At 40.2% G+C, this 24,986-nt stretch overlaps 1 protein-coding gene across 1 annotated transcript in view; it reads right to left on the bottom strand.

Annotated features, from left to right (window-relative positions):
* The window catches only part of STK31 (serine/threonine kinase 31), a 35,857-nt gene extending 11,531 nt beyond the window's left edge, over nucleotides 1–24,326 (bottom strand). Inside the window, exons 1-18 of the mRNA XM_035319318.1 lie at nucleotides 24,269–24,326; nucleotides 23,945–24,035; nucleotides 23,766–23,818; nucleotides 22,205–22,303; nucleotides 21,120–21,194; nucleotides 20,375–20,533; nucleotides 18,589–18,944; nucleotides 16,909–17,098; nucleotides 14,936–15,051; nucleotides 13,964–14,123; nucleotides 9,665–9,787; nucleotides 6,854–7,033; nucleotides 4,674–4,790; nucleotides 3,543–3,662; nucleotides 2,905–3,036; nucleotides 1,477–1,578; nucleotides 449–529; nucleotides 19–144 (exon numbers count right to left, since the gene is read on the bottom strand). Coding sequence (XP_035175209.1) covers nucleotides 19–144; nucleotides 449–529; nucleotides 1,477–1,578; nucleotides 2,905–3,036; nucleotides 3,543–3,662; nucleotides 4,674–4,790; nucleotides 6,854–7,033; nucleotides 9,665–9,787; nucleotides 13,964–14,123; nucleotides 14,936–15,051; nucleotides 16,909–17,098; nucleotides 18,589–18,944; nucleotides 20,375–20,533; nucleotides 21,120–21,194; nucleotides 22,205–22,303; nucleotides 23,766–23,818; nucleotides 23,945–23,972 — 2,217 coding nt within the window. The 5' untranslated portion in view covers nucleotides 23,973–24,035; nucleotides 24,269–24,326. The remainder of the gene's footprint in view (nucleotides 1–18; nucleotides 145–448; nucleotides 530–1,476; nucleotides 1,579–2,904; nucleotides 3,037–3,542; nucleotides 3,663–4,673; nucleotides 4,791–6,853; nucleotides 7,034–9,664; nucleotides 9,788–13,963; nucleotides 14,124–14,935; nucleotides 15,052–16,908; nucleotides 17,099–18,588; nucleotides 18,945–20,374; nucleotides 20,534–21,119; nucleotides 21,195–22,204; nucleotides 22,304–23,765; nucleotides 23,819–23,944; nucleotides 24,036–24,268) is intronic.
* Between the last annotated feature and the right edge of the window lie 660 nt (nucleotides 24,327–24,986).

Genomic DNA, 24,986 nt, shown 5'->3' with positions numbered 1-24,986 from the left:
AGCCAGGACCAACATTACCTTTAGAAGAACCTTCTGATCCTGAATGTCCGAGCACACTAACGGCCGCTTTGTGCTCAGCTCCTTCATGGGCTCAGCATCTAAAAGCTCTCGCTCCAGGCTGTGCGACAGAAGTCCACCTGAATTCTGAAGCACACATACACACAGACAGCCAGAATAAGAGTACAGTATTAACAGCCAGCAACAATCACAGGCTCTGACTCTCTCTTCACTTCCTCAATCAACCTAACAAAGCACGAACCCAGTGGGGACTTGTTAAAAATGAAGTTAGCACATCTGTTGGCAAGAGGCTGGCTGCACACAAAATGCCCGTTGTAAGGCAGCCAACAAAATACTGATCACCACCCAGAAGGGCAGGCAGTGGGACACAAAGCCATGAGAGTGCCTTAAACAGTAACTGACAGTAGATTCAATCACAACCTCAGCTTACCATATAGCTTAGAATTCCTGCTTCTGGATAAAGAAGTGGCAACTCAGGGAACCATTTCTGTACCAAGAAGGAAAGTTTCTCCTGAACAAAGGAAACAAGCTTCAGGTCATTAGCTTCTGACACCATATACACTAACACTTGCAATGTTAGGATCAGGATGTTCAAATGGATATCCACATCTGTTCCACTTTCTGTAGCACCACGCAAAGTAAGACAGGGAAGGGACAACACCCCACCTCACACTAATACAGCATTTCAATATGCATGGATAGATTTTGGAAAGCTCAAAGGGTGAATAAAGTTAAGGCCTTGAAGAGCTCACGTGCTATGAAGGAAAGATACCCCCTTTTTTTCCTATAACAGGCTTTAGTAGGTCTAAACAAAGGACACAGCTCCACTAGAATGAAACTGAAGAAAACAGAAATCAAGTAGTAACATAGATCAAACAACTCTAGCATCTACAGTTCTCACACAACCATAAAGCAAGTTAACTATTTTGCACAAATGCTATGTCTGCCGAGGTAAGATGCATTGTCATCACAATCCCTCCCTGGTACTCTTCTGCTTCCTTAAAGGTGATGGTTTCAATTCTTCCTTCCATACAGAGGACTTAGAGAAAGGGTGATCTCCTTCACTTCAGGATAAAACCCTGTTTTAGTCCACTCCTAAGTAAACATTTGCCTTAACTTGCACAAAACAGTCTGTCTTCAGTAACTGAGCTTACACTTTAACCTGCAGCTCTTCTGGGTCAAGAACTGCAGCTCACATTTTCTCTCACTTCACTCCATTTGGGGGAGGGGATGGGGATGCAAAGAAGTGTCTGAAGAGACCATGTCCAAAGAGAAACAGCAAAAAAAGAATTGATCAGCCTCCCTTCCCTCTCCCAGAGATTTTGCCAAAATAAGGCCACCTTAACATTCAACACTAAAAAAATGTCAGTTTTGTATCCACGTCATACATTAAAAGCAACTGAAATGCAGATGCCTCACAGAGCTTCATTTTAGCTGTCTAAATAATTCAATACTTACATATTCTTCACGTTCCTTGTATATTTCCTGAAGAACCCCATTTCGCAGAGCGGCAATTTCCTCTTTTATTCTTCTCATTTCAAGCTCACTGCAATCATCAGACTGCGTTAGGAATAACAAAGTTAGCATACAATTCCCATTCTGCTATTACACCAAACAACAGTTATCTACTAAATCAGGATTAAAAAGCAGTTTCAGCATCACAGTTCCGGAGTTAAATGCATTCCCAAGTTTCAGCCTCCATCCTGGAAACCCAAGAGATTCTCTTAGAACCTGATCACACAGAAAGGTGCACCATTTATTTACATAACAGACAACATGTTCTAGCCCTTTGCCTACTTGTTTCTTAAGTCAAAGAGCTTTTTTTTGTTTTTTAAAAAAATAGCTGACCCCATATAATCATAACAGAAACATCGTACATCTACCAGCAAAGCTAGGTTCCTTAATTCATTTACTTTTTTCTTCCATAAGTGCGCATTCACCTCATGCCACCCCATTTGTTAGGAACCCTTTTACCAGTGGCTTTCATCGATGTCCCTCATTTTAAATGCCTCCTGGAAGCTCACTGCCCCTTCACAACGCTTACAAAGACACACATGCATGTTTTCCTTCCTTAAGCATCTCAAGAGTAATTAATGTGTGATCTATGCATCTGTGACAGCACCAGTGCTGTTTATTTGATTTAAAGGCAGTATTTACATTATTTCCACTTCTTTGAGGGGGAAGGGGGAACCCTATAGATTGGAACAGACATTGATTTCTGCCTCCAAAAGGGAGGTACACGCATTATGAACAAAGTGGACGTGGCTCATAGGGAAAGCTTTGTAGGTTAAGGTGTAAGTCTAATTTACTTGCTGTTACACACTCGAACAGAAGAGGTAAGACAGACCAGCTCCAGTAAAGTGAGCACTACGCACACAGGTATCACCCTTCAGAGTGATCAGTGTAAGACGCATTACAGAAAAAGCAAATCACACAAGCGGCAGGGTAAGAACAGCAGGAGCAGACACGCAGTACGTGCAGTGACGGCCACCAGAGGGACCCCTTTCCGTCCCAGAAGGGCTCCTTCCAGAGCTGTCCCAGACTTCACAGCAGCTGCCTTGCTGCCTTTTGTGAAGGATTTCCCATGGTTTTTAAGATAGTGTTACCTAACTGCAGTTCCTAGCTTGACATGAAGGAAATGCAGGTATTTAGCTCCTCACGCAGCTAGTTAAATGCATCAGTAGTGTGGCTAGGGACTGAAAAAATGTCTACATAAAGTTAAAGCAAATTCAGGTCAAGCAACTACGTCTTGACTGAAGGGACACTTGAAGAACGTATCTTTGAAGCACAGAAGGTACAAACTGTTCCATGTAGTTACCACTGATCTGGACAAAGTTCACGTTCCTAAACGAATCTGTAATAACAAAAACTGTAACGTTTTCATACTTCCTCGAGGTTGTTCTTTTCTGCCAGTTTCCATCTTAAATGGGCCTTCAAGCTTTTCACAGTTTTTTTAATTGATAATAACTTGTCAATATTAGGACTTTTATTCAGCCACTCCTCAGCTTGTTTTTTGAACTAGGAAAAAACAGAAAAACATTCAAGCATTCTATTTTAATATGCTTTAATCCAATACATTAGAGAAAGTGCCCTAAGCCTATCTGAATTCAGTTTTCAGAGTTTTTCCCCACAAAATAGTGTTTTACTGTGTTTGGTTTTAATGGCATTAACAATCTCCTGGAAGACACTCTACTTAATCTTAGTTCCCTTCAATTACATACTGCAGATTTGCAATGAATCCAGAGATTCCAGCTTCCACCATTAAAAAAAAAAAAAAAAAAAAAAAGGAAAAGAAAAGCACACAAACACACCACGCTTTGTATTTAGCTGAAACAAAGCCTTGGCTGAGGTAACGCACAACTGCTATTCTCAAACTTTAACCCAACCAACCTCTCACCACCAACTTAGACCTAGAATTTCCATTATAAAAATTAAAGAGAAAAAAGAAAAGTGAATCTTTTAAGGAAGTGTCAGAAAGTGCTACTAATACATGTCAGTGTGACAGAAATAAGGCATAAACTAACCTCAATGCTGGCCAAGTATCTGTTCTGTATGACAGTGATCAGATCCTGCTCTTGACGAACTTTATGCACAACTTTACTGTATGCACTCATAATTATTCCCTTCTCCACCTCAGCGTGTTCCTGGATTGAATTATAGACACAGAATGGTATTAAAGATTGAGTCAGTCTCCATTCATACAATCAAGGTTCCATATGTAAAACCTTTACTGAGAAATTCCACTGTTACTGGAAAAATTCATCCATCAGTTTTTTCTCTTCTTAAAGATGACGAAAGGAGAAATTAGCAAGTCTAAGAGTTCATCCAATAGTTTCAGGAAAATAAAATTCATCAGCACTTCCATGCAGAGGATCCATTTCATATTCCACATGCTATAAAGGAATTTTTTTCATTTAATGTTTTTGAGGATAGAATGGTTTAATAGATATGGAACATCAAAGTAAGCAAACTGTCTGGCAAAGGAGTTGCTGGTTCTGTTGCAGATAGCATTCAGAAGCAGGCTAAACTGTTGGTGTGCTGTTCTGTGATTAGAGGACAAATTCAACATTTGCTGATCATTCTCTGGCACAAAAGGGGCTCACTGCGGAGACAACGCAAGTACCTTGAATAGTCAGCAAAAGAGAACCAAGGAAACACTGAACAGGAAAGGTAAAGAACTAGAGAAAAAGTTAACACAAGCATCAGAAAAAGATTCCCAGTGAGGCAAAAACACTTGCTCTATGCAAAAAGGAGATGTATAGCATTTTGTCACTGAGACTGGAAATAGAAAATTTAATCATAATCATCCACATGATGCAACAGAAACTTATCTATATTTTCAGCACAAGCACCAAAACTCAAAGCAGCTCAAAGAAATGTATGACCTTCTCTTTGCATACAGAGAGAAGCACCATTTTCTGAGTATCTCTTAGTTAACTAAGTCACAGAGTTCAGTTCCCATAACCCCAATCTGTCCTCTGCCTGTTGCCTGGAAAACATTCTTTTCTAGGGAGCAACCTTAGTGACTTTTTAATCATACTTCCACAAAGAAAAAAAATGCTGTTCTGTAGTGAACAAACTTGTCTGGTACATCAAGAGAAGCCTTAAACTGAAATCAAAGATGTATAAAACATACAGAAATGCTTAGAACTTACTGTTAAGTCAGTCTTCAGTTCTTTGCAAATACTCATCTCAACGTTTTTGAGAACTTCATCCACATTGACAGCCACTTCCTCTAAATCTGAAGATGCTTCTGATGACAGGTCAAAACACTTCAAAGAAGAAAAAACAGCCATGTAACTGAAAGTTAAAACTTAGCAAGAAGACAGCAAGAACAGGCAAAAAAAAAAAAATACAAAGAATGAGCACTAATGGAAACCTATTCAGAATTTCTGTGAAATATCACCTTTAACTGCCTGACACTTGAGTGAGATAGCAATTTCTAGAACTGATGTAGCCACGATTCACCAAGCAAGAAGTTGAATTGTTCATGGAAAAGTTCAGGTTTAAAACAGGTAAATGAGTTCATCATTACATTAGCAAACTTTAGTCACTTTTGTACTTCAGTCACTTGCATACTTGCAAAGTAGCACTTTGAACTGCACACAGCAATCACGCAAACCCACCTGCACGTTTTCCCAGTCTAATAACTGACATGGTTATAAATATCTGCAAGTAATTCATAAACATTATGCTGCACACAACATGCACCAAGACTACGCTGCTACTGAACAGTATTTACCATGAGGTTAAGGCACACCATTACTCTTAACAAGATCTGGCCACTCTAAATGGTCTGGGTACCACAAAATGCAAAAATCTGTTCACTACAAAATGATACAACACTGCTGGATTATGCACAATTCACCTGGGCAGGAAGGTTACACTGATACTATCTGAGAATATTTACACATAAGTGCAACAGAAAAGGCAATCAAGGAAGCTGGGTCTGCAGGAATAAAGAAAGAGCAGCTTACAATCCTCTCAGTAAGATTAAGAATTCAAAACTCAGCAAGAACACAGGTACCAAGCACAGAAGCTTGGTACAAGAAGGACATGGAAGTGCTCGAGCGAGTCCAGAGAAGGGCTACGAAGCTGGTGAAGGGCCTGGAGAACAAGTCTTACGAGGAGCGGCTGAGGGAGCTGGGACTGTTCAGCCTGGAGAAGAGGAGGCTCAGGGGTGACCTTATTGCACTCTACGGGTACCTGAAGGGAGGCTGTAGCGAGGTGGCGGTTGGTCTGTTCTCCCACGTGCCTGGTGACAGGACGAGGGGGAATGGGCTCAAGTTGCACCAGGGGAGGTTTAGGCTGGATATTAGGAAGAACTTCTTTACCGAACGGGTTGTTAGACACTGGAATAGACTGCCCAGGGAAGTGGTGGAGTCACCATCCCTGGAGGTCTTGAAAAGACGTTTAGATGTAGAGCTTAGGGATATGGTTTAGTGGAAGATTTGTTAGCGTTAGGTAGGAGGTTGGACTCGGTGATCTTGGAGGTCTCTTCCAACCTAGACTATTCTGTGATTCTGTGAAGCAGAACAGCGAGAAAGTTACTTCCCAACTTTGCACCTTCTTTACAAATAGCACTCAATGATAACCTTCCATGGTTTACCTCCTTTTAAGATAAATACCATGTACAGACGTACTTGCTTCAATGCTCCCACATTTCTACAACTCAGATTAAAGGAGCCCAAGCATCCGTGTGGTATTTCAGCATCAAATATTGTAGGAAATGCAAATAAAAGTGGACAATTTATTTGCATAAGTTCTCCACATTCAGTATTTCAAATGAGAAAAATATTATGTATTTGCCTGCAACTTGTATCTAGACAATTTTGAGTCAGATTGGCTTCTCCAATAACGTTAAGTCTTCATTTACAGTGCTCTTTCATCTCTTTTAGCAGTATTTATGAACTAGCACCTTTTAAAATCTTAAATATTTCTATCTAAAGGCTACTTGAAGGGCCTAATGAAAGTATGTCAGTCACATAAGGATTAATTAGATAGAGTATTAGATATATCAGACAGAGTTATAGTTGCATAAAAACACTGATCTTTAGACAAAAGACATCCTCTCACAGGAAAGCATAAACCCTCACTTGGTACCAGCTCACCGCAAAGGTATGCTAAGCGCAGAGATAAATTAGCACTCTGCTCTTCAACACACACCTTCTCCCCCTGCAACAAGGCGCTGACATTCAGTTCCACTGCTCATATGCACAAGCTCCCTGCCACAGACAGGTGTCCCTACTAACAACTGCTGCACACAAGCTTGGTGAGATACAATGTCATGCTTCATCTTTTTCTGTGCCAGGAGAAGAGGACTTACTTGACTTACCTTTACGATACCACGGAACAAGTCAATGAGAATTTGCAAAGCAGCATCTGTATCATTTCTGATGTGAACGAACTCCTCCATTTCAGCACACTTCCATTTAAAGAACTGTTGAAACACCTCCTCAGAGTCATTCACTTCACAAACTTGACCATAAACCATCTCCAGAGAAACAGACAATTCCTGTGCATCAAATACAGCAAACAAAAACAGCAGGTTTGCAAGCCCAAAGAACTTTGTGACAGTATACTATAGATAAAAATCAAGACATCTAATGCAGAAAGACTTGGTACTACTTCCTGACTTAACATTACTTCTATTACAAAATCCTCTTTCTGCATTAAGTGAAGGATTTTTTAGATTCCACTTTCATATCTAGTGGCAGCACATCTATCAGAAAACATAATGCAGAAAAGGATCTCGCATTACAGAGCCCGATTCTCCCTCCAAAACACAAAGAAAAACCACCACAAAAAGCTTAGCAGATCATATCATGTCATTCGTATTCTAGTCTCTTCTACCTTATGGGCTGAACTGTGAAGTTATGCTCATTAGGACAAAGAGCAAGAAGGGATTCAGTTTATAATGCACCAGAAAGCAGCCTTCCATGCAACTGGGTAGAACGGCTCATGCTCAAAAATATTTGAGCTGCAATGATGTTTGCATACAACTTGCTACAGCTCAAGAGGTAAAATTCTCCCTAGAAAAGGAGACTTCACCAGACAAACCTTTGCTTTTGTTTTTGTTTTTAATAATATTCCATGTCTTTCAGGTTTACAAAAACTAGTCACACCAGAAGAGCACCTGTATGTATTCCATCATACCATCCTCAAGGAAAAGAGTCTTGTAAGTTAAGCCCTATTTCCTCCCATTTATCTTCCACGTAAACATACCTCCCCAACGCATTAATACCTTTATCAGTAGGATAACAAGTTACCATACAGACTGCTCAATGGCCCGCATGTACACAAACCCGTCTGCTAAGCGTGACAACTCAAAATAGAAGCAACAAGCTACCATAGGCTTACTGTGCAGCAGAGGAAACACATGCTTACAGGCAGCTAACATGGAACAGCTGACAACTAACTGTTCAGCTCACACCCCACCCTGCTTTGGAGTAACTTACATACGCATCCATACTCTCACCTTTCCTCTTAACCAATGTAATATTACCAGTTGGAAAACAGGCAGCTAAACCCAACGGCTTGTTTCAGTCCCAGTCAGTTGGACTCAGCTGAGACTGAAACTTTTGGAGTTTGTCAGTAGTTCAGCCCAGCAATGGCTCTTACTGGAAAGCATAAAACATAAGTCAGAAGAAATGTGCCATGGGGTGGGTTTGCAATGCACGACCTCAGTGAGACAGGCATTAGTTCCCAAGCTCCCGTTGTTCTCAGACACATTGAAAAATGTTCTTTTCTCTAGGACAGCACAAGTGTGACTTCCTCAGCTCTGAAACACAGTAAGTAAGGTCCTCACTGATTTTTGTCAAAGAGGTTATTTCCGTTCCATTTGGGAAAGCTATTCTGATCATCTAGCTTCTAATACAGGGGAACACCTTCAACACATTAAGCTAAAGCACAGAATTAATTTAACACACAGACATGTTTCAGTACTCCTTCAAGTATTTCAAAAAAAAAAAAAAAAAAATACAATTTCACTGCAGTACAATTATCCAGAGGATGTTTAATGTCTACCACCTAGTGGATGAGCACAGCATAACCTTTAAACACACACTAAAAACACACCAGTTTTCCTGTTTGAAGAAGCAGGATCTATGCCGGGTCTCCAGTGACAGAAAGCCATGAAATGCTACTCATCCAAACTCTTTTCTAGTTAGATGCTCATCTGCATATCAGACTAGCGCCAAAAATAGGTGCATCAAAATGTATTTGAATGGTGTTTAAAAATAATTCCACACTTTACTTCTATTAATACTGCTCCAACCTTACACAACTCTGCACGCTGCCTGTAACTGGGGGTGTTTTTCCATAGGAACCCAAGCTTGTACAGGCGTGGGCGAATAAGCCTCTAGAGTTTGTGCAGACAAGCTGTTAAAACTATTGCTAACCTCTCCAAAAACGCTTGCACGATCAAAATAAAAGCAAGCAGTATTTCTGAAGTTAAAACGAAGAAGAAAAATTATTTCTAATAACAAAGCCCAGAACACCAGTTTGATAGTCCTACCATCGGTGAGACTAATTTTCAAGAGTTCCTACTGCATCTACAGAGCCCATCTCCTCATTTACTCCCCCACTTTCTGTTGTTGGGTTCACTGAGCTAGAGAAGGGGAGGAGGAGAGAAGGGAGGGGGAGAGTCAGAGGGAAGAGAGAAGATGACTCCCAGTATTGACGTGACATTCTGTACTGTTTAATGTGTCCCTTAGACAAAAAATGCTTTAACCACTCTGCACTTTGCCATACTAGTCCAAACTACACAGCCAACTTAACAGAAAGAGCTAGGAAAGCTTATAACCCAACCAGGAAACGCACTGACTTGTTAACTGTAGGTTCTCTCTAGTGCTCGCCATCTAAGTTTTCTGTGCTTTGTGAATTTGTTAGTCACCAAACACGGCACAGTAAGAGAAAACACTTGCCCAAACCCAAGACAATTTGCTTCAGAAACAAAACATCCCGAAGACCACGACCACAAGTAATTTTGAGAGCGACAGGCATCAGATGTACAACTTACCTCAGAAGCGTAACCTAAAGCTTCATCTCCTGCTGTTAAGGTCCCTAACTATAAAGCATTTAACACTTAAGAAACATCTCCAAAGGTTCTCAGTGTTTCAGAATCAGTAAAAAGTTCCTGCCCTACCTGCAACATTCTTGAGCGCTCAGAGAGGAACAGCTGATCCACTTCTGAAATAAATTCATTAACTGCAGAGTACAGCTTCTGTTGCACCTCATTTCTCTTGATTATCAATTCATCTCTTTCATCCTATGCAGAAGGAAAAGCAGATGAGCACACCCAAATTCCCCCTACTCAGAGTGACAGAAAAAAGTGGTAACCCTGCAAAATATATAGTACACAACTGATGAAAATGAATGAAAAAACTAATTTGCTTTTGACATCTACTCTAACAAAATATATGATATAAATATAATGCATCTCTAATATGAATATGTATACACAAACAGGTTCAGAGTTTTTGAATTTACTTTATCCCATGAAAGCTTGGAAGATGAGTAAATCAAGAGTTTGTAAGTATCCAAATAAGAGACTAGAAACCTTCTGTCGGTAACAGATAAAGGAATTAGATCCAATGGATGATAAGTGAAAGATGGACAAACTAGCTATGAATAAAAGCCTCGGTTGCAGCATATCCCATTTTAAACCTTAAAACCCAGACTAGCAATTGAGCAGGTATTATTCAGCCAGACAGTAATGGACTAAATAATAAAAATCAGTGAATTAAATTCTACCATAGAAGTTAAACACAAAGTATAGTGTCTGCAGTTTAAAAAAAAAAAAAAAAAAAAAAAAAAAAGGCAAAGAATAAATAGGCAGAACAACAACAAAATTATTTAATAGATACTTCTGCACTTTCTGGACATCTCTGGTAACCAAAAGCGCACACAGTTTTTACAGACTTCTTGCTGTTTTTTGCATGTAAGACATGAGCCAGCTTGAGAAAGAATATTTAACACACTGCATAAATATATATATATATGGATGCCTTGACGTAAAGAACACTTTCCAAGACAAATTTCTGCAAACCATTGCTCCAAAAACTAAAGCAATGGAGACTTAAGTGCAGTAAAATACTCAATCAAGCAACCAAATTCCAGGTAATACTAGTCCAAAAACTAACTAAATTCAACAGTCTCCAAAACACAATGACACTCCCAGAAGTCAACACATAGCTCAAGAGTCACAGGACAAGTCTCCTGCCTCAGTCTGCCATTTAAGTGGGTACACACAACAGTTCATGCCTCTTACAACACCTGCTACATAACTTCAGAAAGCATTAAGTATTTTAGAAGCATTTTACAAGAAAGCATTTTATGTTTATAGCAATATTCTGCAAAGACTCAAGCTCATGACAATGGTGGGCAGTAGAATTAAAACTCCTTTAGAACAGGATGAAGACTTCTCAAACTACACCTAGGAGATTTATTCTGTGTCTCAATCGATCTCATACCCTTCAACAAATTAAAAAACAAAAAACAAAAAACACCTCCACCCAACCACCAGACCCAGTCATGCCAAGCGCCCATCCACCTTACCATCTCGTTTCAGAGAGCTCCAGCAATGGGGTTATTACAAAAGACTGTAAAAGTAGGATATGCATCATGGAGTCACCTCATCAGTGCTTTCTTGTGTTAATGACCTCAAGATAAAGATACACCCCCTTCCATGGATACTTTCTAATCTGCTTTTTGAGCCTATTTCTACTTTTGACCTCAGTTTTTGGCTTTCTTTAGTGCAGATCACTACTTTGCAGTATATTAAAAAGTTAAAACTAGCTCTGGCATCAGCACCCTCATTAATTGCTCCCAACTTTTTCTTTTTAAATGAAATTAACAACTAAATAATAAGTATATTATTATACGTATACTACAGTCTTCAATAAAGTGAATCTCGAATCAGTTTCTAGTTCTGAACCATAAATTCAGCAACACTCCATAAAATACTGCAATGTCTGAACATACAGTATTTATGTTACATATACACACTGAGTTATTCGCCTACATTGCTATTAGGGCAACTTTAATCATTTGTGTTTCTTCATCTGTAAAGCTCCCATCCTGCCAGTAAAGCTTTGTAAGAGAGCTGGTTAAGTGATCAGCACCAGTATTCCGCCAATTTGAGTACATATCCTTCCTGTACTCAGAGCTTACAAACAAATGAGACTTGGGATAAGGAGAGAGGGAGGTTAAAGGAATAATACAATGCTTATGCAACCAAAGAGCAAGATTTAACTTTTTTAAGCCAATTTTGACAGCTAAATTGACAGCTAAGCAGAGTTATAACAGTCTGTTATAGTTTAATAGCCAGCTATTTCACCCATCTGTTTGGGTTCACTGGGCTTCCTGTACACAGGGTGCCTCATTTCAACTAAACAGGAAACAAATTTTGTGCAACCAAATATGTTGGTGTCACAATCAAAAGTATTTGTTATCCTACCTGTAGCCAACATAATTTAAGAAGGGATGACAAGTAGAATACTAAGCACACCATTTTACCGTGTGCATCTTGGACACTTCTTATATTTGAAAATACCTCAACGAAGACTCTATGGCACGTTACAGCACATAGAATAGATTTTAAACTAAAAATGATTCTCATGGGGAAAAAAAACAAGCACGCTGTATGCTAAAAACAGGACAACATTCGTAGCACAAGATACTCGTTTATTTCAGGTTAATTACCCTAGCTTTAGCAGGATGCCACCAAAGCTCATGTTATGCACACTTCACCTCCCAAAATCTTCAGAATACTTGAGACGAGTTCTACAAGACCCTTGAAATGTCCTGCTTCCAGCTACTACCAATCCACCTTAAAAATATATATATATCTTCAGGGAGTTCGACACTTAAGCACACTTTCCCATTTGCAAATGCTTTGCAGTTCTTGGGCGCTCTGGGGGATACCTGACAGAATTCCTGTCTTCTCTACATTTCCCAATTTAAAGTAGTTGTGACACTACCATGACAACTTTCCCTCTTCAGACAGCAGGAATTTTTAAAAACCACGGCATGTTCTTGAAAAGTCTTAAGATTTTGTGCTGCCCTTCATTTACACTTTAAGTTTAGGCAAGCAAGAACAATGTCAGAAGTGGAGGAAGGGATTCACTTCTAAACAAAGCCAGGCCATAGGAGGTCACACCTCCCCAACACAAAGACATGGCTAAAGAAACACATGGAAAAGCATAGTGCTGCCTTTTTCAGTATTTCAACTATTTTTATAGTGTAACACACTATCACGCATCCTACAGACAGAACTTCATTGTTAGCTGCCATTCACAACTAAAAGGGATGGAAATATCAAGACAGTCTAACATATTCCAACAAATTTGTCCATCAGAAAAACCTCAAGCACTCTTCAAGAATGAGATCTCTTTTCACAATGTTTCTCACAGAAGAATTCTACTTGTCAGGGCTGTCAACTCAGAGAAGGAAAAAAAAAAGTACTAGCTATTCTTCTGTACATTACTGGCCTATACAGGGCAAGGCCAAAATACTGCGTGTATTAACAGCTTAATGCTGTCGTGTTTTAACATTTAACTTATTTTTTAGTAAATAAGAAAAAAAAAATAACTTTCACGTACAGCATCTGAACATGTCATGCTACAGATGTTTTAATACCTTTCCCTGCAGAAACAACAAAAACAGAACTTATTTCAATTCTCCACGACTTATTATTTTTAGTCCATTTCCTGAGCTATTAAACTTAGTGCAATGCAGCAATTCCTCTTAAGCAAAGATGTTTAAAAGGGTTTAGGTTATAGGTGAAAATACTTGTAGGTATTTGCTGTCATAGTCCCAGCTGCACAGTTACCTTCCCCTCCCTGCCTTGCCACAACACCTGCCACAGAGCAGGCAGCCCTCCTGTTCTCAAAAGCAGCACCTCCTTATGTTACCTTACGGTACATAAGCATTTTTATCATCGCAGCCATTTCTACGTACCCAGGCAGGCTTGTGCCGATTGTTGCTGCTGGAAAGCTACACTAGATGGCATCTTTCCCCTGTACAAGCCTATCTTCCAATAGAACTGCCGTTTGCATACTGCTCTCCCGGCACAGCTCCATGGGAGGGAAGCATGTAGTGTACTGGCATGCTCCTTTATGAAAGGTTTTAAGGATACAGCAGCTGTACAGCTAAAGTGTTGTGTTTTTTTTTTTTTTTTTAACTATTACAGAAAATAAACCCTTTAGCCACCATGCTCTGATCTCTTTATAAAAATTGTGGGTGTCAAAAAGTCTGCATTTAACAGAAAGATAACACTCCATAAATATAACAGCTGTGATAAAGGTAGCAAAGCTCTGATGTTACCTGGCAGAGAGCAGAGGTTTCCATTCTGTGCTCATGGTATCAAGCTACACATACAAGACTAAAATACTCTGTCAACTGCTATTAAACTACAGCGCTTGTGATAAAAACTCCAACCTACCACGTTTTTGCATAATTGAATCATCTCTTGAGCCAAGTCATACTCTGTCCAAAGCTTCTGAAGTTTTTCCAAGGAACACGGAACAGTGAGACATCCTTCTGTAACCACTTTTATGGCTTGTGAAAGCTGCTCCCCAAAGCCAGCATTCTTTTTGGCGTGCCTGAATTGTAAGGAAGAAACAGCATTGTACCCAGAGAACACTTTTTCCCCCGGAACTCAAGCATTTTGAACTCAATGCTATTTAGACCTCTTCAACATAAGGATCCTGAGATAGCACCTGCCATGTTAACCTAGTTTTTTCCACAAGGCAGTAGCAGCAAGTTGACTCACTCAGCTGTTAAATCCCTTTTTTGAGGAAGGAGGAAGTACCAAGGATACATTCATTATACCTCAGTATTAACATGACTGTACATGGAAGTTCTCTCTTGCTCTTAATTTCTCTTCTGTCTCATTTCTTCCCCTAGTAATTTCTTCATTCATCTGTCACAAACATATAAACCAATGTATACTATATGTAGTCCTTCTTAAAGGACTTCTTAAGCCTTCTTAAAGGTTTTGTCCCTTCTTTTAAAACTTGAGGGGCAAGTTTGGCTACCCAGTGAGACATCTCTATCAGCAATACAGAAACCTGAGGCAACTTGTGACTGCCCAGCTACTTTTTAACAATTAGCTGCATTTACTAATGAGCATTTTCCTTTAAGACGGAATAGAAAGATCTTCACAACAGCCATGGCAAAGAACCAGTAGTTAACTGAAGTCATTTGATGAGCATTCAGAAGCAGGTAACACAAATTCTGTTGTGACAAAAATCTTTGGTTTCAGCCTTGGTCTTGCGAAAGGGTTTTTCCCAAGCTCCGTATAAAAAAAAAAAAAAAGGCTGTGTTTTAAGAAAGAACCTGGGAAACAAAAAGCATGCTTTCAAGAGATAAACAGGTCAGTGCCAAATGTACTCTTTTAGAAACAAATACGTACCTAATTTCTTTCAATACTTTCACATTAGCAGCCAAATTTCTCATTTTTGTTCCAATGTAATTACAGAAGGTTTCCTCAAAACGTTCAGCAGTTTGCCTGGATGCTTCCTTCTCTCCCTGAATCATTCATTGATTTTGGAGCAGTGTTTCAGAAAGAGAGGTAAAGAGAGTCAGCTGGGTTACTAACATGCGGACTATAATTTAGACTTTTTTTAAAAAGTCTAAAAAAAAAAAAAAAACACACAGCTAGACCTCTTTGAAACACTAACAAAATCCCTAGAAAGACATAAACCAATGTGATTTTTTTTCTTTAAATAACTTCTTACAGATTGACAGTTCATTTTCTTCATTTCAGTAGCGATGTGTTTAAGTGTATTTCTTCAATTACTCCTCATTTGCTAGCAATGTTTCAGACAGTAAGGATTTTTTTTTTAATAGATAGGAATTTTTCAGCAAGGAAAGTTTAGGGAAGTTCAGGACCACATTCAACTCCTTACTCTCATAACCCCACACCTCAAAACAGTGCAGAAATAACTCTTGCTGTATGTACAACCATCCCGACCTTCCCACAAAGAATTTCCTCAGAACAAAAGGTAAAAACAAGAAAACCCCCATTAGGCTGTATTCCTCAAAGGACTGCCTGAAGTTAGAAGTGCTTGCTCTCATGATACTGAAGAGCTCTTATAAACCCCATTTTAGGTAATGAAATAATCTTTAAAAAAAAAAAAAAAAAAAAAAAAAAAACACTACACAGAAGGATTTAAATAGTTTTGTATTTACTGATGAACATTTAAAGTCTCATGACAGTAGGGCGTTTTTGAAGTACCCCTCAAAGTGGCAACCATCTCTTCTAAAACACATCACTGCCTACTTCAGTTTTTTTAGCTGGGAGCAAAGATTCTCATGCTTAGAAACATACACAACCTTTCATTTTAAAGCAGCTCACTTGCTTGCAGTCAACACAAAAAGAAAGTAACTAAACCTTGTAGGAAGAAGCTTAAAAAAATCATCAGGATATAGAAAATAAATGCTTTTGAGAATTCCTTCAATTCAAGTAACTTTTCTTAGCTGCAGACCCATATTCTGTTGTTTGTAAATTTAGTTTGCAGAGGAGTACACAAACACAGTAACTTTAGCTGATGAATCTGTACTGTAATAGGTTAGGCAGTGTATGTAGAAACAGAGGTATTCTAGGCAGAGGTAACCACGTAGCAAAGCTGGTTGGTTGTGAGTAGTTTTATTACCCCAAGAAAAAATTGGAAAGAGCTCTGAGCAATCTTAGGTTTGGGATTGTCAAATAGATTGGTAAAATGGCAGATTTTCCTCTTTTATCTGTACAGGTAAGAGTTTGCAGATTTTTCTCAACTCACGCAAGAGCAACAACCTTTCACACAATCTCTTCTCTGTACTGCCTTTTATCACACGCAGAATTTTAAGCCTACTGGTAACTACGTACTGAGCTTCTCACATAGTATTTGGTAGGAACTTTCCCTGGAAGAAACATAATCATGTGGTATCTGCATCTTTTCTATTAAGCAGCAATTAAGGAAACAAACATTTTTACCAGTCCTAAAATTCAACAGCTGCTATGATTTTGTGATGCTTTGGAATTTTCAGCCCAACATCCAGAAAGTTGTTTTAGCCTTTAAGTCATGAAAAAAGGTGCGGACAACATCCTTATAAACAAAGCATGTTTTTCAACACAAAGTGCAAAACTCCAAGCTCAAAGGGAACACCTAGATCCAAACCAGCAACTGCAGCAGCAACCTGGTACACACACCAAGTCAGGGCAGCCTGGACTGCTGCACAGGTGGTAACACATCGCCAGCATCTCCCTGCATGAGTGGGAGCTGAGTCTTTGGTCAACCAGTCAATCCTGTTGGATTCCAAACAGTAGTGCGCAGCCCTGACAGCAGTATGCTGAAACCACATCTGCAACCAGGAAAGAAGCACCTTCTTTGCAATTCCACATACCTGAAGTTCACCTTTCAGCTGCTGAACTTGCAGCTCTAGTTCCTTCTGCCTCCTCAAGAGATTTACATTCTCCTTTCTGAGAGCTTCTTTCTCTGCTTGAAGCTTTTCAATCTCTTCAGCCAGCTTCTGATCTGGTCTTACTTGTGCCAAACTTCTGTGAAGCACTGGGGCTGAACCTAGCGTTTTTTCCCTTTAAAAAAAAATTAAGAGAAATTAAAAATAGCCCACTGTGATGTGCATTCTTTCATGCTACAGTAGTTTTGCTAACTAAAGAACAACACAGGAAGACTATAAAAGCATCTACGTAATTACTCTTTATTCTTTACCATTTTTTACCCATCTCCACTCTTCAGAGACCATTACACAAACAAACAAAACAGCATACGCACATCGTTTGAAGACAATCCTTCTTATGTTTTCACATCACTAAATCACATGTCTTTCCTATCCAAAAAACATCTTACAGCACCACACTGCAGACCCAGAAAAGCCGATGTCCATCATAATTCAAGTGTTCTCCCTACTTTTGCCTCTTTAAGAAACAGATTTGGAGCATATCTAATGCAGAAAACAGCCGAGATAAGAGTTTCCAAGTATTCGCAATGAGGCACTTCACTATGAACATGGACTTTTTGGAAGAGCACTTCATTTGGTATTTAATGGCACAGAATAGCCTAAATCATCTAATTGTAACACGAATTGGAATACTATGCTAGTGTGTGGAAAGACGCGCCCTCAGGAGCTTCATTAAAATGTCTGAGAAGCTCAAATTATGGAACATAACCCATTTTTTTTAGGGGGGGCAGCTGGAGGGGGAATGTTGTGGGGTGGATTTTTTGGAAGAACATTACTTCTTACATCATTGCACCTCTCTGAATGCCAAGCACCATCTTTTCCACCCACAAACGTCTTCCTCAGCAGCCAGTTGCTATGACAATCCTAGCAACTGTAGGACAAGTTTATTTTAAAAGATTTCCGACAACTGTAACTGCCAACTTACCACTACCTCTTGTCAATGTAATTACAAGTTGCAGAGACATCACTATCCCCTAAAGCTTACTTCAGACTGCAATTGCTGGCTTTATTTCTTATAAGCACACACTGCTACACTCCTACACAAATAAATAACCAAAATACGTTTGTCCTGCTAGGTGAATGTACTTTTACATTCCACATTTGTGTCCAATGAGTTTTTAATACGAGTAAATAAACAGGGAATAGCTAGGAGGAGTCTCAAGGACAAGCGTGTGGAAATTACACAGATGCATAAACATCACTGCCTGTAACTGAGGCCTGATATCTTGCAACTTTCGCTTCCAACTAAGGCCCACTGCATCTCCTTCTCTGTGTAATAGCTGCTACCCCTTCCTTCTTTTTCAAAATCCCGTTAAGATATACAAAAGTCTCCCCGGAAATCAAATGAGGGAGAACAAGCTATCCACCACGCAACAACACTAACAGCTTTTCTAGAGACTGATGTCCCTATTACAACCACCACACAGACTCACATATACTTCCCTTCCACTCAGTACCGGTGTTAGTAGACATTGGAAGGACCGAAAATGCACCTTGTATGTTAGATACTCATTTTCCCCTCCATCTTCACATCTACACACACCCCAGCAACCAAGCTGACCAGGTCACTCACACAAACCTCTCCCTGACACCCCACGGCCTTACTTTGTGCCAAACATACGGTTCCCAGCAATGTTCTCACTCCTTGTGCTGGCAGACACTGGGTCGAAGAGCCCACTTGGACGGCTGCACAGGGCACGACCAGGCCTGTTCACCCACAGGGGAACCGGGACTTTTATCTTCTGATGGTGGTTTTGCGTAACATCTACTTCTCTCCGTTCCTCATCTTCAGCATTTCCTGGAGATCGGCATTTTTCAGCAAACCCTGCCTTGGCCACTTCTTCTCCAATGTCTATTTTCTCACATTCTGCCTGTACAATAATGATACCATCCTTCTGCTTGACCTTCTCTCGTACTTTTATTTCTTTTTCAAAAACTAGGCTGGCCAAGAACTTCTTCCCCTGTAAAATAGAGTATGTTCAAGTTGTGCACTGGTCATTCTAAATGCTCATTGTTGAAATCAGACATATTTCTTCTATGGAAGAAAAAAAAAAAAAGATGAAAGATGTGTTTAAGACCAAAGCCCAAAGAGCAGAACAAAATAAAGCTTCCTATTTTTAAGACATTTATTCTGAAACAATGGTGCATCCGTACGACAACCGTCTCTGATCTAATCTCTGTCAAAGTCAGACTGGACATTAACAGCAAGACTCCCTCAATATTCAACTCCAAAGAATTGAGTATCATTTATAGGTGACGAGTCCAAAGACATACCAAGTCTCAAACAAAGCTGGCAACATAGGGTTATCCAAGTCTTTGAAAGGATACCAGACCAACTATCTAACAGCATTATAAAAAATAACATGGAAAGATATCTGAATTACATTGTTTAACAGCCTTTGAATAGATGGTCCAGAGGCTGGAAGAGAAGAAAGCAACGAGTAAATTATTATGTGCACCTACCTTCTTGAAATCTGCCTTACTGAAACCACTCATTCAGAGATCAGAAAGTGCCAGAATTGAAGCTGTCATTTTCATCAGTAATAACAAAGCACAACAGCTTTGAAAGATTGGGAAATACACTCGAGACCTTCAAAAGGCATCTGGCAAAAAGTTAGCTTGCTAAGAGGGTTTTTCCCTTCTGCTCAACTACTTCCAAACACATGCTGGTTTTGCTTAAAATTAAGAGTGGAAGAGGTTGGAGGCAGGAAAGCGTCATAGTTTCAAACAACACAGAGCCAGCAAAGAAAGCTTTACCTCAAGTAACAAGAACTGGGAGAAAAAAAAAAAGAAAAAATAAATAAATAAAAACAGGGAATCAATACCAGATTTTCACCTGTCATAAGCATATTTAGCAAAGCCAATGGGACCACAGGGGAGGAGACCATACACATGGGGTCTCAGGATGTCCTCTGAATGGCACAGGGATATGACAAGGCAAGCAGGACAGCCAGTCCAGCTCTTCTGGCAACTGCTGCTCTCAAGTCACCAGCTGGTTAAACATGGGCAGTACCAGCAACAAGCCTGAAGAAGCCTGATTTTAAGACAGGAAAATGAGTGGTGCCCAGGAAAAGGAGACCACAACTAATAAAACTAGACCAAGGGTGCTGAGCTTTTATCAGTCCTGTTGGCATCAGTTCCTGAGCCTGCAAAACTATAAAAGCATATTTTAAAGTCACCTCCCAGCACATTCCGAACTCATTTTTAACAAAACACTTTTCTTTTTTGGAACATGGTCAGGGCAAGACATCGGGCAGTGCTTCACAGCATGCCCTGATATCATGGTTAAACCCCCATCTCTTCAAGAACTCCTCCTGGTGACAGCATGCTGGTATGTGGCATCATCTATTACAAAGCACATCCTCTCAATGATTCAAAACCTGTCACTCACCTGGTCAAACATGTTTAAGTTCTGATCAGCTGGTATCCGCAGTCCCCAGAGCCTGTACTTCTTGGCAACGCTCGGACATTGTAAGTTTGCTGGAATTTCAACTATTTCGGATCTATTTAGAACCTCTGAATTTCCATAGTCAATGTATAATACCTGACACTGCAACAACACAGAATGTAAATAAGCAGAGGCTACAACATGAACCTCCTACAGAAACGTGTGCTGAAAACTGAAACTGTAAGCGTTTTAACAAACGTGCACAACGCAAGTACTACATTTGAGGCAGAGACCGGAACCCTCTGTACTAAGCCTAGTATATGCCTTTCAGAGGAAGGGAACAAAGTCAGAAAAAACAGCTTGGCACCTGCCTAAAATCAAAATATTTCAGGCAATCTGATGTTTGCAAACCAACCAGCTTGTTCAGGAATTATTGTTTTAAATAGGAACTATTAGCCATCTGTGTCAGTTACCTGAAACTGAGGAGCAACCCTTTCAGTGCATTTGCATCAGTGCTAACCTGTCACACAAAGACTGCCATTTTCACTTCTCAGAAGTTTGAAATTGAATTGCATTGCTTAACAACATAAACAGGTCACTTCAATTTGTGTCATATGTGCATATTCACTGTTTTTTTAATGTATTAAGACAGCAAAGTTAAAACAAAGAAGGATGACTTGCATCTATTTCTGTACTCCTGCATGGAAAGCTGATAAAAAAGTAAAGACAGTAAAAATATATTTCCTGCCTTTTCATTGTTGATCACTTGCTGTACCATACATCTGTACCAACATCTGTCTTCAGAAAAACACCCACCATAAATCTGAAAATTAGGAAAAAAAGATCAGGAATTGCATTCTGAAAACATAAGCATACCTCCAGATGATATTCATAATACATTACAAATCTTCTCTTCACACTTCTAAAATTCTCCCAACAGCAGCATGAAAACAAAGTAATGCATGCTAACCTATCTCTCACAAACAGCATATGCTAGCTGCTTCAAAAATACACTCCTCTACTCCACAAACAATAATGTGAACAGTACCTTACAACTAGAAAAATATCAGTATTTGATACAGCATGTTCAAATATGCCTTTTTCTACAAATGTATAGCTACAACGTTTTACTGCCATTGACAGCTTAGTAAACCAGACTACGGAACATGCCAGGAACCCCACGAATGTGCTGAGTTTACTATTGATGTGTTTTCTTCCTTTTCAAGAGGAATGCAGAAGGTCATTTACCTGCACACACAAACAGTTCAAAGAAAGCATTTTATTTAAACCTTATTTTGGAGTAGGCCATCAGAAGTTCACAAAATACAGAAGTTACTACCACTCTTGGCAAGCTTAACTTATCATATAACTGCTACTAAATATGTTATCCTCGTAAGAGCACTTTGCCTAGCCTGCTAAATACTACAGGTTTTCATAGGATCTTCCACAATTTTGAGATGGAGCAACGAATCATGTCCCTGAAAAAGCACCACCCTCTAGTTAAAGATAACCCATAACGTATGCTAGATAACAAGAGAATTCAACATTATATATATATATATTTCTTGTAGTATTTCCCGAGTGGTTTTATATATATATTTATATATATTATATGGCTGCATAATTTAATTGAAGTCTGAAGTGTAGAAAGAAGTAAGACTTGTTCACACAAACCAAGCACTTTCTTTAGGAAAGCCAGCAGTTCTTAAATCTTTGAGAGAATATGGCCCACAACATAATTAAAGAACAAGAAAATACCTGAGAAAATAGCTGCACAAAATTAAAGCTTTTACATCCAGGCAGAGAAACTCTACACACACTCAGCCTACGTACCTTGCTAAAATCAGGCTTGCCAAAAATTGCATTAGCCCGAGGACAAGCTTCTGCCAGCGCACAACTTAATTTCAAGAGGTCATTACATCTACTGATACCCTAAGAAGTGTGGAGAGAGGGCTTGAGTTATTAACTGTCACTTTTAATAGTTGCTTGATGGCTTACAACAGCCAAAAACTAAATCAAAACAGTTGCACGGCTGTTGAGACAAGTAACGCCCCACCTTAAGCTTTCGATCTTCATGTTTTCGTTGAATTTGCAAGCCTGCTCTCATTTTCTTTCAAAAATAAATGAATGAGAGGCAGGTAACATACCCCAGAGAAATAGTTCACAAGAGCATTTTTAAAAGTTTAATGACCTGATTCGCAGGAAGCATGCAGATCTCATTTATCAATCCTGCCTCACAAATTTCAGTATGCATTTGGTGTTCTTTTTCTTCATAATACTAGAAGACATCAGCTTTGGCACACCCCTCATTTTCTTTACTTGCAAGACTTGGGCTTTGGTTCAGCTGAAAGCAGCAGTCTTTCCAATTACAACTGGGTAACTGAATCACTCACTCTTAAGACTGTCAGTTCCAGTAACATGGCATTTATTAGATGTCATCCTACTTGTAATTCAAAGCAACAAATCCAGAGTTCAGAGCAGGAAACAAAGCATTAACGCAAGTAAATACTCCTCAAAAGCCCACTCCTAACATTTATACCTTACAATGCTAAATAAGGCTCCTTAACTGAGTCTCAGAATCCCAGGGTATGAACCCAAAGGAGAATGAACCATCATTATTATATTTTATTTTTAAAAAAAAACATATTAAAAAAAAAAAAAAGGAGGTGTTACATATACAGAGGAAGCAAAGCTTGGTCTCTCTCCCCTAATCCCTATTAACAAGGCAAATGGCTGCACCTCCTCTGACTGGCTCCAAGCTAGGCGGTGCCACCTAACATACACTACTTATAGTTATACAGCCAGCAGACCAAATAGAAAAGGTAACCCTAGGGGCTCCTTCTAGATCTTCCCCCTCTCTGCCACACCAATTAATGAAAACTACTCTTTTTTTCCCCCCCTCACTACCCCCTCCTCCAATGCCCTCCCACCCATTTACACAAAACTAGAAGAGAGCTGGTATCTTCAAACCAATTCCCTATTAATTTTGGCTGAAACTGCCCCAAAGGCTCAGCTGTCACTTTGGGAAGGGGAATCACCTCCAGCAGGGCTCCAGCTGCCCCCTGCATTTAATAACAAATACTTACACACGTGTTTTTATTTTGTGCATAGGGACTACAAAATATTTGTGAATATTTTATGTATTTTGTGAATTATTTATCTGTAGAACAGCTACAATTCAAATGGCCGGATAAACAATTACCTTTCATACTTTAGGAAAGATGAAGTAGCCAAATTCAGTTTAAAGTAGGGCAATACTTAGAATTCTGAGATCTAAATTAACATTTTTTAAGACTTTAATGCTACCAGTTGTTCTTGCTTCCACAGAATCTCGCCATCGGGGGCAAGTAAGATGCAGCATTTGAGTTAAAACCAAGCAGCTCTTGAAATTCACCTGTGCCCAAAATGTTACGGCATCTTCAACATGGCAGCCCACAACATCTTCAACTTGAGGGAGGAAAAAAAAAAAAACAAGGGGTAAAGAAGATTGAAATCACATTTCACTGTAAGATCATGCTGTTGACGGTGCGTTTTTTTTTTTTTTTTTTTTAATAAAAAACAGCCTTGCATTACCTTTGCTGTACTCCGCATCTCCGTCCATGACAGCAGGTCCTGAGGCACCACCACACCTTTGGGATGCTCCTCACAGACCCTGCCCCGGAGCCCTTCACAAGTCAAAAGCGAGACCCCGCGATGCCCAGCAGCCCTAAACCCTGCTGCAGCGCTCCCCACCACTCCACCCCCCCCCCCTTCCTGCTCTCCCACCGCTTGCCCCCAACTCTTCACCAGCCCCACCAACGCGTCAGAGCCCCTTTTCTTTGCTAAAAACGCGGTTTTTAATCCACGGGGAAGCGCCGCAGGGCAGAACCCCCCCCGTCCTCCCTGGCCCGGCACTACCCGAGGCGGCCGGGCACTGCCGAGGCCGCACGTGCTCCGGCCGCCACCGCGCATGCGCCCGCCGCCAGCCCCGGGCCGTGAAATGGCGGCCCCGGCCCGCTGAGGGGGACCCGGCGGGGTGCCTGGGTGCCTCATCCAGCCCCGGGGGGCGCGGGGGCCCTGTAGGGCTGTGGTTGCCGGGCTGATCGGAGGTGCGGCAGCCTGACAAAGGGGTTCCGTGCTGATGCTGTTACTGGCTGTGAATTCACGCGCTGCCCTTCCTCCCAAACCTGAGAAAAATGTTCATTTTACAACTAGTATCGGGAGCGCGGCATGAGGAGGAACTCCTTCCCTGGGGTGACTGATCAGTCCTTACCTCCACGAATAGCCACCCTACACCTAAATCTTCTCAGAGGGTGAAAACTAGTGAAAAAAATGGTTTATGCTCTGAATGTTATAACAATGGCAAATAATTCCTGTGAAAGCCAACTATTTAAAAAACTGAAGCTGCTGAAGTGTTGCCTGAGACCCATGCAATTAGCCTTTAACATTTTAGAGCACTCTGTGACAAAACCCCAAAAAAGCATTTCTCCCGTGCCAGATTCCTTGGATTACAGTCAGGACTGGTTGATGTGTCTGGCTGAATGACGGATATGTGCCCGCAAACAAACCATACAGGTGAACTGGTAACCGACCCGTCCCAGGACGTTACGTTCGGAGCTCATGACTTCTCTGAAGA

This window comes from Oxyura jamaicensis, chromosome 2 (genome assembly GCF_011077185.1).
Source record: "Oxyura jamaicensis isolate SHBP4307 breed ruddy duck chromosome 2, BPBGC_Ojam_1.0, whole genome shotgun sequence".
Classification (NCBI taxonomy): Eukaryota; Metazoa; Chordata; class Aves; order Anseriformes; family Anatidae; genus Oxyura; species Oxyura jamaicensis.
Note: the sequence above shows the minus strand (reverse complement) of the source record. Positions and strands in the feature narration are given on the sequence as shown.